The 21,528-nt window shown below is 39.1% G+C and overlaps 1 protein-coding gene across 3 annotated transcripts in view; it reads right to left on the minus strand.

Moving 5' to 3' along the window:
• ARL15 (ADP ribosylation factor like GTPase 15) overlaps window positions 1-21,528 on the minus strand; it is a 197,039-nt gene that overhangs the window by 99,013 nt on the left and 76,498 nt on the right. For all 3 annotated transcript variants that reach the window (XM_044446834.1, XM_044446833.1, XM_044446835.1), the window contains exon 4: window positions 16,552-16,760. In XM_044446834.1, coding sequence (XP_044302769.1) covers window positions 16,552-16,760 — 209 coding nt within the window. The remainder of the gene's footprint in view (window positions 1-16,551; window positions 16,761-21,528) is intronic.

The following is a 21,528-nucleotide window of genomic DNA, read 5'->3' on the forward strand; positions in this document are numbered from 1 at the left end:
CAGTGAGGCAAGAAGCATAGCCATCCTCTCTTACATCCAGTTCTGTGAAAAGCAGTCAACACTGTAATTAAGCTTTCATGCTTGCACTGGAATTTTTCCAGGTTTTCTTTCCAACAGCATTAAAATGATGCATAAAAATGTCTATTGAAAGAGACAGCAAGCAAATCCCAAGAGAAAGGGTGTGGCCAGATAATAGCCTAATGCCATGGGTAGGAAAGGTTCCATTAAGTAAAAATGGTTATCAAAACTAAATGGAAATTAGTTCAAAGGGCAAGACAATGACTTTCAGTCTAAACCTGATAATTATCTCAAACTCCTGAGTATATGCCTTTCATATTCTAAATTATTAGTACTATTCAGTTTTAGTTAGAGGCATTAAATTCACACTGTAACTTCCTTTGGTAAATAGGGTAAGGGTAGGTCAAATCCTGACTTTTACAAAATTTCAACAGCCTGCAGTAGTTGCAGTATGATATTGAACTGCAACCTGAAGTGCAGATCACAGGCTCATAGCACTGGAGAATCCATGTTTAATCCAGGGCAAATTAAAGCATCTCAACAGACAGCTGTCTACCCTCTGCTTGAAAATCTCAGCAAAGGAAATATCTCCCCTGGGTAACATGTTCTCCTCTGATGTTCAACCTGATGGTACAAAACAAAGATCTGTCTGATAAACAGAGTGTTTGCACAGTTTCATGGGATTTCAGATTAGATCTGGGTGAGACCTCAAAGCAGGAGTGTTCCAACTATGTAAATACCCCTACTCAAATTGCTACAAGAGGAACAGAAGCAAGCACAACCCAATTCAAGCATGCTTTCTGCCTTAATTCTGCTCAGATCCTCCACCCCAGATATAGTGCTTCAAAAAGACCTTAGGTGTATTTTAAAGGGCTCTTGGTGGGATAACATCTGTAGCAGAGCAAAAGCTCATACCATATCCTACAAACGATCATCATGGGAAAGGGTTCTTTGAAGGTGATCAGGTTGTCCTACTCCCAAGCAATATCCTTTGAAATTATACCCCATGAAAATATATGAAGAAGATAGTTCCAACATTTTGAATAAGGGAAGAGTATTCCTGGAGAACTACACTGGGTAATGTGTAGGCATTTATCCCAAGTACACATTCAGATCCTGTGAGTTTTGTAAACAACCTTTTCAAGTACATGCAAAAGCCTACAGAACACTTGAAGAGAATGCTAACAAAGAAAGAGGTTTGGGGCTGGACACAGGGATCATTGTGCATCCTTCATTTCAGTGACAATTTAATCTCAACCCAGATTAGAGTTTCCCAAATTTTAAAAAAGTATCCCTAGTTCTATAAATACAACAAAGTGAACTGTTATGATGGACTTCCCAACTTGTTAACTTGCAACCAGAAACAAGTGCTGCAAACTAAGCAAAACAATGCAAACCATTAATACCTGAATAGTAACAAATAGTGAATTGCCTAAAGTGACTGCAACAGATTTGTACCAAGTCAATGAGACAGAGTTGTATTATTTCTATGAATGCAAACTATTAGAAATGCAAGCAGTTTATAATACTTAGCACACCAACTGCAAACCATTACTCATGGTAGATTAACAAGTTTTATACCAGGTTAGGCTAGTCCAGCACAGTCTATTCTGACTGAGAAAGAATCCATTCAGGTTGGTCAGGCAAAGATCTTTTTCAGTCCAGCTAACTCAGTTCCTTTTAACTACAGCGTAAAGCACATGTCCTACCACTGAGCTATGTTCTCTCTTGTAAGTCTGATCAGCTCACAGGCAAATCTGATACACATGTCTGACAGTAAGACTATTCCACCTTTAACATGCAACTTTCCTATTTTAACAGGGGGTTGTTTTTTTTTTTTTTTGCTATTAGCTTATGTATCTGCCATTTCTCCCCTGTCTAACATGCTCCAAGCTGCTCACAATGAACCCTAATATATATCAAAATATAATATCACATTAGGAAAATAATTGCAAACATGTATTGCCAACAAATTCAAACAAAACAAAATGCTCAGTTCAATAAAGATATCTCATCTTAAATTAAGCATTATAATGTAGTTATGCAACCCACTGAACAGCCCACACTTAGTTAATACATAAGAATCTAATACAAAAGCAAGGTGGAAGTTATCTTACTGCAAATGTGAAAAAAAGAATGATAGCCAGATGGTTTTTTACAGAGGTTGCGCCTGACATACCTTCATTAACAGCTCAGTTAATGCTAATGCCGTCTCTAAGGTATGTATGAAAGCTCCTCTTGAGATCCAGGAGAAACAAGACTCAATTAGCTAAACTATAGGAGAATACAAACAGCATGCTTTACTGTTTAAGAGCACCCATTTGTTTTTCTACCTAATGCCTCAGTGCACAACAATAATGTAGCTTAAGAGACTGCACTTTCATTTTTATGAATGATAGCTGGGCTAGAAATAATTTCTGTTTGTTACAAGTCAAAGATGCCTGGTGCAACTGATTAAAAGTATATGCCCGTATCACCTCATCTCCCCTCATACAAAAGTTTTCAACACTATTTCAAATATAGTGCTAAAGCAGAAAATAAAAGGCATTAAAATGGTGGTTCCATAAGGTACCAAGCACAGGTACATGATGACAGATTTCAACATCGATTAGTATTCTAGTCCTTAGCTTCTTTTTGATATCCACTGATTGCAAATGATACAACTATTAGCATATTTTTCAAAAGATATGTTTATATTTAAAGGAAAATGTTCTAATAAAAATAAAATCATAAGTCTTTAAGAGAAGGTGATGACAAGTGTAGGATTTTTTTCACAAGCATGCACAATCACTAAGTGTATAAGAGTCAGCAATACTTGTGAGACAGAAGGGTTTAAAGACTTGCAATTGAATTGTAGTTATGCTTTGGTCTTTCCTGACCTGTTGCGAAATAAATCAGGCTTACTACTGGGGTCTAACAAGTCTTTTTCACACTGTTCAATCACTCTTCATCTCCTTTCTCCACAGACAGTACTTCTCTCCCACTCTGTCTAGCCATCCTCCCATCAAAGCAAACAAAATGTTCACTGTAACCCCACATTATTGCTCATTAGATCACAGATTAGTGAAGTGGAACTGCCTGAGGTTCCCAAATGAGAGCGACACTTCACCAAAAAAAGAAAAAAAAGAAAAAGCCCATCCATGCCAAATGAAGTAAAGAAAGCCTGAGCATGGGGTCACCCAGATCAACGATCAAAAGAGACCGAGAAGGGGAAAAGACTTTCCCCTAAAATGTTCTGTATCATAAACCAGAATACATAATCATAGAATCTTGCCTTTCCTTTTTACATTTTGATATGCCATGATTTAGATGTAAAGTTTCCTTCTCCCAAGTGTAAAAAATGAGAATTTGTTGAATCCTTAGTCTTTGCTTTCTTTATAAACATGTATTATACTTGTGTCCCAGCCTTTCTACAGGAAACTCAGAGGTCTCATATGATCTCGTATCCTGTAAAGGTACTGTTTTTATTTAGGTTTACTATGTTTCAGCAATAAAACAACCAAACACACTTTGAAAGCATTTTCTGTGCCCAAATATGAATGTTTTATTTATTTATGTATGCATTTATTTACTGGATTTCTTGCCCGCCCTAATAGCCACGTGGCTAATTATTAGTTAATTAATTTCACACATAGTAATTCATACTCAGGCTTTATTTACATCTTTATTTACATTTAGGCTCTATTTACATCTCAAGACACTGATTATTAAGCAAAGTACTACTATGCTGTTACATAGCTTTCTTACTGCCAGCTGAGGTAATGCAGTAACCAATGCTAAATCTTTTATTAAATAAAAACGACCACTGAGAAACAAACTTAGACCTGAGAAATGGAACTTCAGCTACCACTACATCTGAGATGCTTTTAAAAAAATCAGATTGTAAGAAGAGCAAACAAGTTGTGCCGCTTCAAATTCTTTACAGAGCAGATGAACCATAATCAAATTCCTTATCAGCAATTCAAACACACACACCAATCAATATGCCATCTAACCAATATGCTTTTAAGAGTGGGAACAACTCAGACTAGATCCATAATAATGGATGTTCACATTCTGGAGAAAAGTATACACAGCAACAGAGTCACAACATGCATTTTTCTTTATAAGATTGCAAATGACACAAGACTTCATTAAATTTAAGCAGCAATTTACCTCTGATAGTGGAAGCTGGTAAAGCTCCAAGCAGTGTTCACCATGCATGTTGTTGTCTTCTATACACATATATCCCTATTATCTTTCAACTCCAGGACCAGTTCTTCCAATAGGCACATTCAGACAACTTTTTAAGCAGCAAATGCTGAGGAAAAGGGCAGCCCACCAGCTGTCGCTTCTGACCCCCTTGGCCATTCTCCTCTCCTGGAAAAAAGGATTGTGTGTGCGCTACTTTGCACTAAACTAGTCTACCGCCTTCAGCTGTGGCACATGTTAATATTCCACTCTCAGTAAACAGCCTATCCAAACTCAACCACCAATCCAGATGGCTTCTGTGCATCTAATGCATGGAGGTAGAGGGACTGTTCCTTTGCTTCAGGCAGTAAAATATCTTGGGTGGGCCTTGTTGCTTTAGATTCTGAAGTAGGAGGACCCACAACTAATTCATTTTATGCCATTCTTCTATTTCTTAAATTATATTTGATGAGAAAGTATTTTTGACTATCTTCACCAAAAATAGAAGTTTAAATGTCTCTTCCCCAAGTATATGGAAAACATTAAAATGATGTACAGCTTCGTAATGAGCACTTGCTACACTGCAGATTGACCTTCAACAACATGATGCCCTTCAGATGTGTTGAAGTACATACGTTTGCCATGTTGGCTAAGTATCATAAGAATTGTACTCCAGTACATCTGGAGGGTGTCTACTGTAGACAATAGTAGAAATTGTTTTCACTGATAAAATAGCTAGACAAGTTTCAGAACATGGTTTAGAACCTAAGACCACATTTTATCAATATAATACTTGTTCTACTAATGGATACCAGTAAATTATCAATAAGGTTGAATTCCTTCATTATCAATGTCTTCCTTTTGTTAACTTCAAACATATTCCCATATTTAGGAAATGTAGGTTAACAAAGTTAGTTTTGGTTACTTATTTTGGAATAGGCTTTGAACATATACACACAGATATATTCATAGTCATCTGCACATATATAGGCTGTGTATGACAAAATGGCAGCCTCCAGCCCCTCTATTTGGCCTCGCTTCCTACAGCAGTTAGGTATCAATTGAACTTTTAAAAAATCTAATTGCAGCACAGAGACTTTTTGGGGGTAGGGGGGTGTTGCAGCTGGATAGAGAAGGATTAATTCATCCCACATACTACAAAATCCCCCTGAGCAATTATTTTCTGAAAAAGGTTCCCGCTGAGCTGTACTTTACCAAGAGAACCATGTGGGTGAGGAGAGTCGCAAATGGGGATAGAATGAGCTTTGCCCACACCACGTGCTCTGGATCTGCCAAATACTTACATATGCATGTATTTATAGATTTAAGTGTAGGGAAACAATGACTTGCACAGAGAATTTCAGGCAGTATCAGTATATAATAAATAAATAAATAAATACCTGATTGATACTGTCTGTATGTAGTATTGTTATAGGCATGGGGCTTGAAGCCAGATGCTGAAGCAAAGTTTTCATTGTAATCACTGCCCAGACTTTCTGGGTCAGACTACACACTCAAACTGTATTTTTCCATTGTCTTTCTGATAATACGTTAATGCTAAAGTTTAATAATTAGGTCCTGTTGTTTTTTCTTTGCTCTCCATTATTTCAGATCTCATTTATGTGCATAACAATGGGCTGGTGTATCATTTGACTAAGTAACAGACTTCCCAAATATTTACACTATTTAGAAAAAACATTTGTACCCTCAGATCCAATGATACAACAGAGCATTAGCAAAATCAACATTGCAAGTGTTTAATGATATTCATTATTCTGGTCTTATAAAGAGTGTTCCTAGCGATGGAACATCACATTTCTTTGGGAGTGTATGTTTGTCTGCTGCTGAATCACCACTCATGGTTGGAATGAGAAGGGAAAATGATTTCCTGTTGCTTTAACAAAGTGCCTTTATATACTAGGCAGACTACATTTCAGAACAAATAAAAGGACAGACATTGCCCTTAGCATTATCTTTAATTCAAAAACTCAATACTGCCCACTTGAGAGCAGCATTTATAGATTCAAACATAGTTTGAGAGATTATTTCAGCAAGTTAAGAGATAGTGGTAAATACAGTTCACTATAATTACACGTATCATATAAAAAACTCTTGCTATACCAGAATGCATTATATAAACTAGCTTTGTTGAGCGATGGACACAAATAAATAAGGACTAGCAATTTCCATCCATTCTAAATGTTCCATCCATGCTAAACTGTTTATTTACACAAATAAATAAACAGTACATAGTACACTCTTCCCATACCCAGTATTTACAAAGACAACAAGATGACAGCTGCAGGACAAACACTGAACAGCAGTCCTGTCATACTTCTTTGCTGAACGTTGCTATTCCAATACGAACCTCCACATATCTCCCATACATAATCATGTGTTCTTCCCTGGAACTGCAGGCTCAGCGTTATTCTGTTTTCCTTCTTCATAAATACATGCTCTGTACCATCACATCCATGTACCTTGTACTTAAGCAGCTCCTGATTAGGCCTATGTCTCAAGATGGAATTGTCAAGTAGTCAGATTACTTGAAAATCCGAAATTACTCCAAGATTTCAAAACATGGAGGTTTAGCTTGTGCTAAAATAAGTTAACAGGTAACATTAGTAAGGTGCCTAATTTTTTTAAAACTGCACAATAGGAGACTGAATGAGATGATATAAAAGCTACTTAAGTCTGTCATGTAATATCAGCTTGTATATGGATGCAAATGCTTATATCTCACATAACTAGGAAATGTTTGATACTGTTTGATTTGCACTATATATTGAATTACATATCACCGAGCAGAAACAGAAGATTCCAAACATCAGCTGAATCTAGAAAAAGCCCATGACAACTCTTGACTGTTCCTAGGCCCTCTTGTTTGGAAAATACAGGGCAACGTTCTTCTTGGTCCCAGTTCCATGTCTCAATCACCACTGCCACTGGTTTTTCAGGTCACTGCCTATGCTTTGAATCAACTTAACTGCCTGCTGTTAGACCACTTATCACTTCACCTAAGATCCAGAGAAGTTAGCTCTGTGCATTTTCCCCTTAATTCCCTGGTTTTTCTGGCTTTCTTTAGCGCAATCCCATCTTCATTTAAAAAAGGAAAATGAGGGAAGACATGACAGATGCACAAAATTAAGTGTGATGTGGATAAAGTGCATTGGGAGATATTTTCTCCTTCCCACATAGTACTAGAACTCAAAGTCAGCCTATGAAGCTGACTAGTGGGATATTCAGGACTGATAAACAGAATTACATCTTCACACAGACTATGGATTCACTACCGCAAGATACAGTGATGATCACCAATTTGGATGGCTTTAAAAGGAGAGTAGGGAAATTCATGGAGAATATAGCAACCAAAGGCCTTAAGTCCTGACAGGGTTTTTTTTTGCTTTGGACAAGCTTTGATATCACCCAGTATGTACACCCAGGGCTTTTTTTGTCATAGAACGCACCAGAACGGCGTTCCGGCACCTTTTTTCAATGGATTTTACAAAGTGATTTTGGCGTAGCAGATCAGCAGCAAACTTCATTAACATAGTGCCTGCAGGCTGCTATTGTGTCTGCGATCAGCTATCTGATAGTGAGAGATAGCTTCTCGGGACTGTGCTGCTCCTATCGGCTTGGGATTGGTGTGTGTGCTTACTGCCAGCGGGGACGAGAGTTCTGGCACCTCCCCCCCCCCCCCAAAAAAAGCACTGTGTACACCCATTACTGGTATACACCTCTGGGAGAATGCGATTGAACTCACGTTCTACTTGAGGGCTGCCCACAGTAGTTGGCCACTGTGTGAAAAGAATGCAGGACAAAATGGACCCTTACTCTAATCCATAAGCAACTTGTTATGTTTTTGTTTGACAGTGTAGGCCTTCCTTGGCAATTTCTCTCTTAAATATGTATTACATCTGATTATCATTGTGGTCAATGTTTCCAATTGGTTCAATAATACTCTGATGTCACACTAGAGTCCTGTGATACCATCGCATAGGATCACATCCAGAGTTGCTAACATTATGGTCAGTTACATGACTGACTATTCTAGGGCATTATCATTTAGGGAATAAATAAATTAATTCTGCTATGGATAGAACATATATTTATCCAATCAATGTGGGTGTAATTGAAGTGACTCATTATTACAATATATCCTCATTCAGATATGTTCCTGATTTCATTTTCCATCTCAATATCACTTTGAGTATTCTGCTCTGGGAGATTATAGCATGTCCCTAGAGCTCAAATACTTCTGGGGTCATCTGTGGTCATCTAAACCACTCCTGTTGAGGAGTCTACCCATTTTAGGCTGTTTGACATCATGCTTTCCTTGATCTACAGAATAACACACTTCCAGTAAGTCCTTTGCTGGCCTTCCTTACAAAGCTTACTTCTAGTGATGATCCTATCCCACTGGTTTACCCCATTTGACCAAGTTTCTGTTTTGCTCATTAAATTTAAATTTTACTTTAAAACCAGGCACTCCAATTCTCCCATATTGGCTCAGAAGATATTAGCAACAGCACAACACCTATACACAGTGTCCTACCCAAGATATCTCTGATGTGTGCATCTTATCCTATGCTGTTTCATCATATGTTCATGGCCTATTCCCTCCATGACACCATCTGACCCATTAGAAGCATTTTTACCTTCATCCCCTAGGGATGAAGCAACTGAAACAGGATGCTTCCTACATCCTTTTCAATTTTCCCAAGGTTCTAAAAAACTGATATAGATGGCAAACCCCCAAATGACTTTTCCTAGTAGTTCCATGTAGATGCTGAAAAACATAGATGAGAAGATAGAACTTTCAGGCACCCCCACAGGCCAATGAGAATGGAGCAGTACAGGCAGCCCTAATCACTACTTTCTACTACTTTTCATCCAGAAAAGATCTGAAGAATCATAACACAATTCAAAAGGATACCACACTGATAGTACTTAAAGTCCAGGAGAACTAACAGAAGAACAAGTGGGGTTATACTCCCCCTGTCCATTCTCCAATGTAAGTTATCTCCAGGATGGCCAAATCTGTTTCAGTCTTCAAACTAGTCTTGAACCCATACTGGAATGGATCCAAATAATCAGCATCATCCAACACAAGCTGGAGTTGAGAGCACACCACATACTTCTTATCCAAGAATGGCCAATTTTAGACAGGGTGATGACTGAGAGAAATCACTGGATTTAGAAAAAGCTTCTTCAATAGCTACTTTGCTATTGCTTACTTTCTGGGGATTGCCCATTCCCTCAAGGAGGTACTAAGATCCAATTACCCAGACCAGCCAGAATTCAGAGACTAAGTGGTGAGCCTCTGTCTTCCAAGCAGTATCTCTACACTCTCAAATTTTGCAAGATTAAAAAAATTAATAGTAAGTCTATACGGAATTCCAACAACATCCATCTCTGACTCCATTACAACTCTGGTGATCTACCTTGGCAGAAATAAAAGCAAATAGCTGCTTGACTTAAACTGGTCAGAGCAAACTTTTCAGGGCTCAGGCTGATCCTTTCCAGAACCTATTCCACAAAGGCCTTTCACCACTGAAAGGAACTCTGCTAAACTATGTTAACCTAACACAACAGTAATGAAGAAATAGTGTTGCTGATGTAAAGAAAAAAAATGAGCTTCGTACACTGTCTTGGGTTTCTCACAAGAGGAAAACGAGTGGGGTATAATTGTAATCATAATAATAACCACTACACACAGAATAAGATCAGAGATAGATTCTTAACCATTTTCAGTCATACAGATAATGAGCCTCTCATGATTTGTGTTCTTGTCATCAACCTTATCCTTTAATTGCTTTTAGTGCTCCAGCATAACAAAGAGTTCATTTAGTTTTATAACAGAGTCAAGAATATTAGGAAATTAATATATTGAGAGTCTGATCATTCCTTCATTCCAGGCTGAGATCAGAGCTTTGGCAATACCACTGATTATAGATAGTGGATATACAACAGGAGACTATAGGCAAGAAGTGCATATTACAAGACACCTTGTCATCGTTATTCCATCTTGAAGCTAGGTACATTATTTGACTATTTTTCAGAGCTGATATGTACAGTTCTGTCATGAATAAACAGATCACATTTGATGGCTTTATCTTGATGATCAAATGAGGTATTGGAGTATAAACCAACAGAACATGCCAATTTCTGAAATGATACAAATGATAAGAGCTAGTGTGGTGTAGGGGTTAAGAGCACAGGACTGGGATTCAGCACATCTGGGTTCTAGTCCCTGTTCAGCCAGGAAGCCAACTGGGTGCCTTTGGGCCAGTCACAGACTCTCAGCCCAACCTCTCACATGTTTATTGTTGTGGGGATAAGAATGAGAGCAGCAGAAGGAATATGATGGCCGCTTTGAGTTCTTTGTAAGCAAATGGCAAGATATAACTCAAATAAATAAATGCAAAGGTTTGGCAAAAATGGTTTTGGCATTCCTTAGTTAAAGGAAAATGAAGTTCAAGATAGTAATGTCATTCATATGAATGCAAGAACAAAGAAAAATTATACTCCTAACAGTTAACACCTTTCACTTCTTTTCTTTAAATGCTGCAGCATAGTATGAGATGTATTTGGTCTCTCTCAGTCTCCAAATGCAGTCAACCTTTTAAAGAAGTTGAGAATGTGACCAACATATATCACATTTACTTTGTGTTTAAAAACAAATGCTTCTTCCTTACCAAAGTAAAAGCATCATTAATGGTACTAAATATTAATAACTGTCTATAGACATGAGCATGAAATGCACAGTTAGATACAATAACACAATTAATAACAAACTGTATCTTACATGTAAACACCTGTAAGAGTAGCCCAACAGCTTAGATCACTTGACTGCTGCTTTATAGGAGTCTGATAGGATTCAGTAATCTGACCTACCAAGACCTCAAGGGAGTAGGGGCTTGGGTGTGGTCAAGGCTGGAGAAAGGAATATAAAAAGAAGGAATCTGCTAAGAAGGTTGTTTTGGCCAAGGAAGTTCAAATTGTATCTGCTGGGCTCAGCGCTCTAGTTCAATTATCAGGGCTGTAGCTGGGCTCCTGTTCTGATGCCTTTATGCTACTTAGCTGTCTAGGAGATATGTTAGGCTTGCAAGGAAAATGCTTCGCATTTATTTTCTCCTACATTAACATGCATTGTGCTCTAGTTGTGCTAATGGAACTAACAAGAGAATTAATTTGTATTTTTAAACCCCCACCCAAGTATATTTCGAATGTGTCCAAAAGTTTTAAGCATGGATAACCAAGAAGAAAAATACTTAACTAATCTGTGTGTCATATGCCAGTGAATGATATCTGCATCATCAACTACCAACAGGCTCCTGCACACCAAAACAACAACAACAACCCCAACACAAAACCCATGGGAGAATACCTAGATAAAAATCAAACTGCCCAGAATGGACAAGCTTGCCACACACACAAAACTGTGAGCTGACAAGGGAAAAAAAAGTCTGAACAGGCAATTAAAAAGGGGGGAAAGCACAAGGCCCAGATGGGTTTTCAATGGAGTACATTTTCAATGGGTATCTATAAGAGCTTCCTAGACAGCATTATAGAACCATTCAGACAAAGGTTCCTGGATGCCATTCAAAACAAAGCCTGCATTATAGTAATTAGCAGAAAATGGAATGCTTAATTAACTGGGAAAGAGTCTACACTTTGCTCATCATACAGCCCCATCAACTCATCTATTTGGATGCCAAGAAAATAGCTAAGGTCTTGGCAGTAAGACTGGAAAGATATATATTTTTTCAGATTAATAAACCAAAGCCAAACTGAATCCAAGAGCCTGCTGCTCCTCAGCCACTCTTAGGAAGCACTGAGGTTTCTCAACCTATTAAAAAACAAACAAACAAACAAACAAGCAAACCACACACCAGCTTGTTCAATAATGTATCAGGACTGAGAGCTGGAACTTAATGTACTGAAGAGAGGATACAACATATACTGATGAACAGCAGAGTATTGTGTAAATAAAGGCTTTCTTGATTATTAAAGTGGCTTTAGGTTGCTCCCATCAGGGTTCTAACAACTAAGTAGAGAGACATCCACAAACAAAAGAACAAATGACAACTTAAAAATAAAATAAGATGAAGTTTTAGAAGCATATTTCTAAAGCCTAGTTTCTAATGTAACATTTGAGCAAGCACTCTCTTGTTGTACAGAGATCATTATGTTCCAGAGATTTTGAACGTACCGAACTAGCATGTACATCCTTGCTTTGGATGTTATGCTACAAGCTGGATACAGAAAAGTGAACAAGACATATTTCTTAAATCCTCACTTCTTCGGTGTCTGAATCAGCTTAGTGAGTATTAAATATACTCCCAGGGGAAGGTTTGCTCTTCTAAGAAGCCTACAGTACAAACCATATCGTTAAGAGACACAGCAGACTTCTGCAGTGCAAGATTAATTTGTTAAAAGGATAAAATGAAAAATGATAATGTCAGATCTTTGAAAGGCAATAAATAGAGAGCAATAGAATACTGCAGCTACAAACTTTCAGTCTTTTATAACACATTTCAAAATTGGTAGAGCTCTAAACAGGAAATGAGATGTATGTTGCGTTTCATATAACCAAACAATAGTAACATCCAATTTTGGATCTGAAGACCTGCTTTTCAAATGAAGTTACATGTGGTTTTCTTCTTAATGGGTTGGATTAATACTTTGTACAATGCTATTTTTGAAAATGCCAAAGATAGAGAAAAATATTTGCTAAGAAAGCTGCAAATTTGGAAAACTTTCAGTACACCTCCCACAAGTGAATAGTACTAACAGCTGTTGCAGAATCTCCTTGGCTTTTATGCAGTTCTAGACAAAACGGTTTTGTGTCTATTATAGCACTTCAGAGTCAATCTTCATGACTGATCTTTCAGCCATCTCTGAAAGATTATGTTGGAGAAATTGTGATTTCCCCAAGGCTGGCATCAAAGACTGGCATGGTTGGGTACCTGCTGAAGGCCCATCCCCCAGCAGGGGTCCACTGACAAGAGTTGCTCCTCTTCATCAATGCAATCTGCTTTTCCACCTTCCTCTTGTTCTGACCCAGATAACAGCAGTGGTGAGAAGAAAACAAAGTAGATGCCACTGCCTACTTGCTCACTGGTTCTCTGCCTGTTAAGTAAGTGGTAGCAATTATGAGAAAGGTGAGGAGGAGCAAGAGCAGCTGCTGACAATGGCACTCAGAAGGTAGAGTAACTGATAAAAGATGCTCATTAAGATATTTTGCCCAAGGGCTCTCAGAAACCTGGAGTTGACACAGAAGTTACCCAAGACTACCCACTGCATCTATAATAAAGATAATCTCAACCTTTAAATCCTAAACAGGCTAGCCACAGGATACCTTTAAAGCAACTTTATGCATTATGACTCTGCCCAGTGATTGGGTACACATGGTGAATTTGTTGAATTTGTCCCCAGTCATTAATAATACCCTAGTGACACAGACTTCTGTTATATGAGGAAATGGGGAAAGGTGGCAAAATAATTAGAAGACTGGTACAAGCATTATAAATCCCATGTGTGAATGGAATATGGGTTGGATGTACTAGCATTCCTTCTATTCTCAACTTACCCATATATAGGAGGAAAGTGTAAATAGAAGCTGCACTGAGGTTCCAGTGGAATGCTTCATGCATCCATTGGAGCACACAGGTACGGCTTCTTCTCCTCAATTTTCTTTACAATGCAAGGGGGTAGAGAGGGCACATCCCATCCCTACTTACCATTTTATAAAACTTGGACACAGCTTAAGAGACATTCATAAAACATTCATTTAATCTTTTACTGAATTTCAGATTACATCTCTATTTGTTATAAAAGTAATAACAATGATCAGAATGGTTAATAAAAGTAATCACTTTGGTAACAGAGCAACAAATGCCCATTTCCAAAAGCATGTAATTTTCTCTGCATCATTAGCATTTTGTAGTAAACACAGAACATTAATCTTCTAATACCTCAGGAACTAATAAGCATCTTGGCTTTATTTGTATCCTTAGCCAAGAAAGCTTTACATTTTGGAACTATTGGATGCAGTTTTATAAATAAATAATAAGTTTCCTGCGCTGTCCATGCTGCTGGTTATGTGAAGTCTACAAGAAGTCAAGTATTCCAAAAAACCATTCTGAGAGATAGGAAGCTGCTAAGACAGACCAATTTTCGATCTATTTCAGTACTGTCAACACTGTCTGGCAGCCATTCTCCAAGGCTTCAGTCACAAGTCTTTTCAAGGTCTACCTGGCAGTGCCACAGATTTAACTTGGAATTTTCTGCATGTGAAGCATGTGCTTTGTCACTGAACTACAGTACATATGCATTTTTGTAAACATTTCATAAAGGTATTCCTCATTAATAAAAAATGGCAGTTCAAACATTGGTTAGGCTATTGCAGCTTCATTTTTATAGTCTCTCTTTGCATAAGTAGACATAGAACGAAGTTATATATTGTCTACTAACATCTATGCCAATCTGGCTTATGTTGAAAAACATCAATTGGTCCAGACTGCACCAGACAAGGTAATCTGACACTAGCCACAGAGAAATCATAATGTACATCCAATAGAGATTCTGCTGGTTGCTGATTTCTTTCCAGATTGAATTCAAAGTGTTGGTGCTCATTTTGAAAGCTCTTGTCAAGTCTGAGTTTTGAAGGGAAGGAGTGCCTTATGTTCTTTTATGAAGTGGAGAACTATGTAAACTGCCATGAGTTCCTTACAAGAAGAAAAAAGGTGCAATATAATAAATACAATGGAACAATTATTATTTTCTGAGATCTAGGGAGGAACACCTCTTTAACGTCTCACCATCTATCAGGCTGCAGGCCACTAGTAAGTTGTCTTTTACAGTCCTGTTTCACAACAAGCTAATTCACAAGATCTTTTCAAACAAGCGCTCAATTTCCATCTTCAGCAAACTGATTTTAAACTAACATGTTGTTCCTCTGTGTCCTAACTTTTACTGTTATTGCTATAATAACTAAATAACTGTTGTTATTGCTATAATTTTACCGGCAATTTCTTTTATTTCAGTTGTAATCCATTTGCAAACAAGTGCTGACAAGTGTTCAAGATGGCGAAGAGGGACTTCAAAGGTCATATAAAACAGTCCCCAGCTGATCAGGATATCTCCTTCCACAGCATCCCTCATGGGTGGTTATCCTGTCTCTGCTTAAGGAACTCTGATGAAAGAGAATTTAGATGTCTCCCATTTTTCTTGCTCACTGGAATGGTTTGTGATTTTGCCTTCAATATCTTGCTTTTAGTAAACTCCCACTGATCATGAACTCATCCTTCATTGAGCATTTATGCTCATAGGCTAACACTCAGTATTTCTCTAAACTTGTTAAAGTAGCTTTCCTAAAATCTAGGGTGCAATTTCTGAGCTTACAGATAAAGCTGATCCATACCTTGGATGGGAGAACAGGATACTATGAACATTAAAAAAGTAAAAGATGGATGCATATTCAACCCGAAGCACAAAAATATCAAACCAACTAATAAGGTGTAAGCAATTACATATATTTAATAAAATTTACATCAGCAGGGACATCTGAAAACAAGGCATGTGTAGAGACGGATTTAGTTAATTATCAGAACAGACCCAAATCATGCAATACCTACCCATGTGAGCCAAAATAGAGTTTGAGGATGCAATTCAGTAAATAAAAGACTATATAAATTTTGCAGCAATATAAAGACAGTGCATGCTATATATTCCAGCACTACAAGTTGAACATTAATAAAATATGTTATATTCAAGCATAATGAATACCATATATACTGCAAGTTTTTATAATAGAAAATGTGTCCCTTTACTGAAAAGGGTACAATAAATCTTAAGTTCAAGTAAAGGTATTTTTTAAAATATCACCTTAAACAGTCAATACAGTAATAGAGAAATGCATAAGAAAAGTAAATGTGGGTATGTATATCTGTGCATGACTACAGGCTTGCCTAAATAGGGTAGGAGATTTGTAGTAGATTTTTAAAAGTTAGGAACAAGAAGTGTAACTTAACTGCTAACCATTGGCATGGGAATAAACATAAAAGCTTTTATATAAAAGTGTGCATACTGCTGGAAAATGTAAGCAATGGGAAAGAATAGGGAGAGTGCTAAGGCTGTTATAAAGATGAAAACAAAATTAAACTAATAGCAAACCCCCCTAGATTAAAAACAGAGGTATTCTTCGGCGGAGGAAGTTAAAAGCATCTTTTCCCCCTTAAGCAAGATGAGGGGAAAGAATGCTGTTCACCTAATCTTTATAGGCCCTGCATATGATGTCCTTCCCATCACACCACTCAACAATTAGGAACGCACAAGATCTTGATGTGTTAAACATACCTCTTGTACTGAACGAGCTGCTGGCTTGTCTTGGTGATTGGCCAGTATTAAAAATGGCAAAGTGCATAACTGTGGATGCTGAAGCGCAGAGTGCAGTTCATTTCTAGCAATTTCTAAATCGTCTTCTGAAGAGGCACTGTCTAATACAAATATTACTCCTTGGGATCCTTGGTAATAACGGCTCCAGTACTTCCTGATGTTATCAGCCCCTTTAATGATAATTAGAGGAAAAACAAGGCAGCAATATTAAATTGATCAAAACACATAAAGTCCATATTTAGAAATTACACTCAAGATGCAATTTCAATTTCATCCTTCTAATATAAAATCTTTAATATTTTAATCTGTTGCACTACTAGTAACATGCTTATAAAGCTTGATGGAACCTATTTTGGCCTACCAAACTTGTTCTGTCCTCTCCATTCCTAGCACCAAAATTGTTCAGGGAGCTATCTCTTACACAAACTGGTACTTTCTGGCTTTCCTTTGATGATATTTTAGTGCTGATAATTGTTGCTTATAATGCCAGGAAAACTTAAAGCAGTATATAAATTTGTAAATAAATGCTTTGCATTTGTGTGTGTGTCAGTTTCTTCACATTTCCCTGGAGTTTTCATAAATTTGTTAACTGTGCTCTGTCAATTCCTGTCTGGGCCTGATCAGCAGATATGAAAAACTTTTAAACCTTTAAGATTACCTTTAACTGTCTGCTGGCCTGATACCTCCACCCAGCCTCTTCCCCACTCCACAGGTAAAGATACACACATTTGATGATCCTGGGTTTGGAAACACTGCCCTATGAGGAGAGACTGAGAGAACTGGGAATGTGGACTGAGGGAGGACATGATATCCCTCTATAAGTACCTCAAAGGTTGTCACAAAGAGGAAGGTCAAGATCTCTTCTTGCTGATCCCAGAGTGTAGAACATGGAATAATCAATTCAAGTTGCAACAACCCAGATTCAGGCTGGACATCAGGAAAAGCTTCTTCACTGTCAGAGCAATACAACAGTGGAACCAGCTGTCTAGAGAAGTGGTGGGCTCTCCCACACTAGGGACATTCAAAAAGAAACTGGACACCCCTCTGAGTGGGATGGTGTAACCTGGTGTCCTGCAACACCACAGGGTTGGACTTAATGGCCTTCATGGCCCCTTCCAACTCTACTAATCTATGACCATCCTCAGTTATGCTAGAGGTCTTTCCTGATTAAACACCTAAGAGTATTCTTCCAAGTCTACCAAACATCACTTTTCCTATCATATATCTCCTTAAAAGGCATTCACTTCTCCTGCATCACAAAAAAATTCAGCTAATTTAGCACAAGCAGAAATGTTTTGTCATTGATCTTTCTTTCTTGTTGGTATGGCTCTGAAGATCTTCAAAGAGTTCTTACCCACTTTGGGATATGTCACCTTCATGAACACTAGTAGTGCCAAGGGAAATATCTTACTAGAAATTCATCTTCATTTGCTGCTTTACTCAAAAATTAAATATAATGGGCAATCCATGGAAGTGGAGTGACAGGAATTAATATGCCACTATTTTAAGTCTAAAGTAGGAAAGAACATCCAGCAGCAGCTGATCAACCCAGATACTCAAAAAGACACACAGGGGAAATTCCTGCCTTATCCCAATTTTTCTCTTGGGATGGGTGGGGAAAAAAAATTTCTCCCTTTCCTGTTCCCTGCATCCATGGGGAGGGGCTCCCATTCATTCCTTCAGTTTCATGGATACCTCTTGTAAGTCCCAGGACTGAGGGAGAAGTGTTTTTCTGCCCTGGTCCAATCTCTGTGCTCCCTACAGAGAGGGGCTAGTTATCTTCTGTTTGACACTTAATGGGACTGGTCGGTGGGTTGTGTGAGTACACAGATGACTACTCAAAGAATGATAGTTATGGGTAAGAGACCCGACTTTCTTCTTTGTGGTCTCTGTACATCACACATATGGGCAACTAGCAAGCTTACCCTACAAAGGACAGTGGAATGGTGTCATAAAGCTCAATCTGGTGGCCTCTCTGAATGATGGAAAAGACCCAGGAGTAGAAGTTTATCACGTCCCAGGTGGGAAAGGAATAGAAAGAGATGCCTGTTGAAATTGGTGTTGGGTGGGTAGCTGGCTGGGACAGTCAGCAATGCCACTTGTCCACCTCTGGGGACTTTCATGGTAGCTTGAAGCAGACTTTGGAGTTGTGCCTTCTGGCCTGGGGAGTGGGTACCTGGGACCTGAGCACATGCTTGCACAGGTCTTGAGCTGGTATGAAGGTTGAAGGCCCCAAACCACTTATGAAGTCTGGTGGACAATTGTTGGAAACCCATCGTCCTTGCTGTCATTCTGGCCTTCTGTCGGGAGTCCCTGAGACAGTGTAAATTGGTGTCCTGCAACTGCAGGAGGTTCAACCCGATGACCTTAATGGCCCCTTCCAACTCTATGATTCTATGATTCTATGATCCTTCTGTGTACACTGAAAAGGCCCTTCCCATTAAAGGGGAGATTCTCAGTGAGGGAGCATGTCTCCCTTGGCAGCCATGCATGCCTCCTGATGGCCAATAATGCTTATCATCACCTTGTCATCATAGTTAACACAGTGCCTTGTTGTACTGATCTGCTGACAAGTGAACTTTGTGGCCTCTGACTGGAATATGTAGGCCAGTTCCCTGTAGTCATTATGGAGGTAACCACACACATAGCCCTGATTTTTATTTATTTATTTAAAACATTTCTATGCCGCCCCATTCGCAAAAAGCATCAGGGCGGCTTACAAAACAGATACAATTCACACAATTAACCTTAAAAATTTGGAGACATTGCAGCACAATATAAAACCCAAAAAATAGTCAATTAACAATTAAAGTAACTTTTAAATAAAAAGGTCTTGGCATGGCACCAAAAAACAAATAACGATGGCACCAGGCAGACCTCTCTGGGGAGTGCATTCCATAGGTGGGGCGCCATCGCAGAGAAGGCCCTCCTCCGGGTACTCACCCTCCTAATATCTTTCATGGAGGGTTCCCAGAGGAGGGCCTCTGCCGCCAATTTTGTTCCACAGAAACTGTTGGTAGCAGGCCATGGTGGCCTCATATTTGGAGACTCAAACTCAAGCACTGAGGTTGCAGACCCACCTTGCCAACTGTCTAGGCATTGGCCTTCCTGGTCTACCATTGCTGAATATCCCCATTGCAATCAGCCCTGTGCAAACTCAGTGATACTCAGTTAGACTGCAGGTAATGGAAAAGGAATAGAATGTCTCTTCCCAGGAGCTGGTACATGCTATTGAGTCACTGGATCTCTGCTGAAGCTGGTAGACCTGGACATCCTCTTGGGATTGAAGAGTCTCAATATTCCCTGTGGGGTGCCCTGGAGCCCCTTTAGGACTGACTGAAAGCTGGTGGCAAGTCTCATTCCAGCAGTGATGAGTGGGAGCGGGAGCAGCACCTCTCTGCTTCAGCAAGTGGTCTCTGTCCCAGTGAGATATGGGTAGAATGACTGGATGTTGAAGCTTCCTCAATACCAAAGCTTCTGAGGGTGGTCAGGTCGGAGGCTGGGGAGGGGTGCCCCCTATTTCCCCCCAGATACCAATGCTGCCAGGCCCATATCGTCAGTCAATACCAAGCGCTCAGGGTCATTCTGGGGTCAGATCTTGAACGTTCTGTTGGTTGGGCCCTCGGTGTTGATGGTAGACAGAGCATCTCTCCCAGGATCAAAGCATCTCTTGCATCCAAGCACTCCCTCAGGACTAATCAGGGCCTCAGTATCAATGATCAATAGGGGCTCCATCCTGGGACCAAACTTGGGACTCAGCACTCTCTTGGGGGCTGAAAAAAATACTCAAGCTGAGGAGAGAAATGATTCTCAATCTAAGCATGGAGACAGGTGAAAAGGAACTGATGCAGGGAATAGGAAGGAGTTCCCACGCAAAGTAAAGCCTAAAGCCTAGCTGTAGAATCTTCCCACAGGCACAGAGCCCATATGTGTGATGCAGAGACTGTGAAGAACAAATCAACTCACCCTTTTCTGCTGCCATCGAATCTTTTGGAATAATTTCAAATTAAACTTCAAATAGCTCCACTGGCTTCCAGTTGAAGTCCGGACTCAATTCAAGGTGCTGGTTTTGACCTATAAGCCCTGAACAGCTTGGGACCGGGATACCTGAAGGAACATCTCCTTCTTTATACACCCTCACGCCCCTTAAGATCTACAGGAGAGGCCCTGCTCCGGGAACCCTCCCTGAAGGAGGTAAAAAGGACATCTACTTGGAGTAGGGCCTTCTCTGCGGTGGCACCCAGATTGTGGAATGTGCTCCCCAGAGAGGTTTGGCTGGTGCTGAGGCTATATTCTTTTCAGCGCCAGGTCAAAACCTTTTTATTCAATTGTTATTTTAAAAATTAGTATTTTAATGTTTAACAGTCGCTTTTGATTTATTTTATAGGTTATATATTGTTTATTATATTGTATTGATCGTTTTATTGTATTCTGATTTTAATGCTTGTAAGCCATCCTGAGATGTCATATATAAAGGACAGCATATAAAAGTTTTAAATAAATAAATAAACTTAATCTGACATCCTGCCCCCACCCCCCAGCCCAATAGCACAGTACAGGAGGCTTGGCCATGAGATGAGCACCACCAACAGACACAAGGTAAAATATTTAAACAAGTTGGTTTATTAAAGAGATATTTGTACATATGGGAATGCTGAGATTTCCAGCATCAGCTATCCAGGTGTTTTTCTCTGCTCCTTCCTCTCACACACCAACAGTTTCTTCACAACTCCAACTGCCAACTGCTCCCCCCCACACACTTTTTTTTAACTCTCCTGGCCAATCCCATTCCTTGTGGAATTTCTAATGGCCAATCATCTTTGCTATAATCTACCTGGCCAATCAAAATAAAGATAACTTTATTTCAAAGCAATCGAAATGGTTTAAAACACCATATACAATAAAAACAAAGGAGTGCTAGGCCTCTGGACCTACTCA

The sequence above is a fragment of the Varanus komodoensis genome, unplaced genomic scaffold (genome assembly GCF_004798865.1).
Source record: "Varanus komodoensis strain SLA01 unplaced genomic scaffold, ASM479886v1 scaffold5, whole genome shotgun sequence".
NCBI classification, from domain to species: domain Eukaryota; kingdom Metazoa; phylum Chordata; class Lepidosauria; order Squamata; family Varanidae; genus Varanus; species Varanus komodoensis.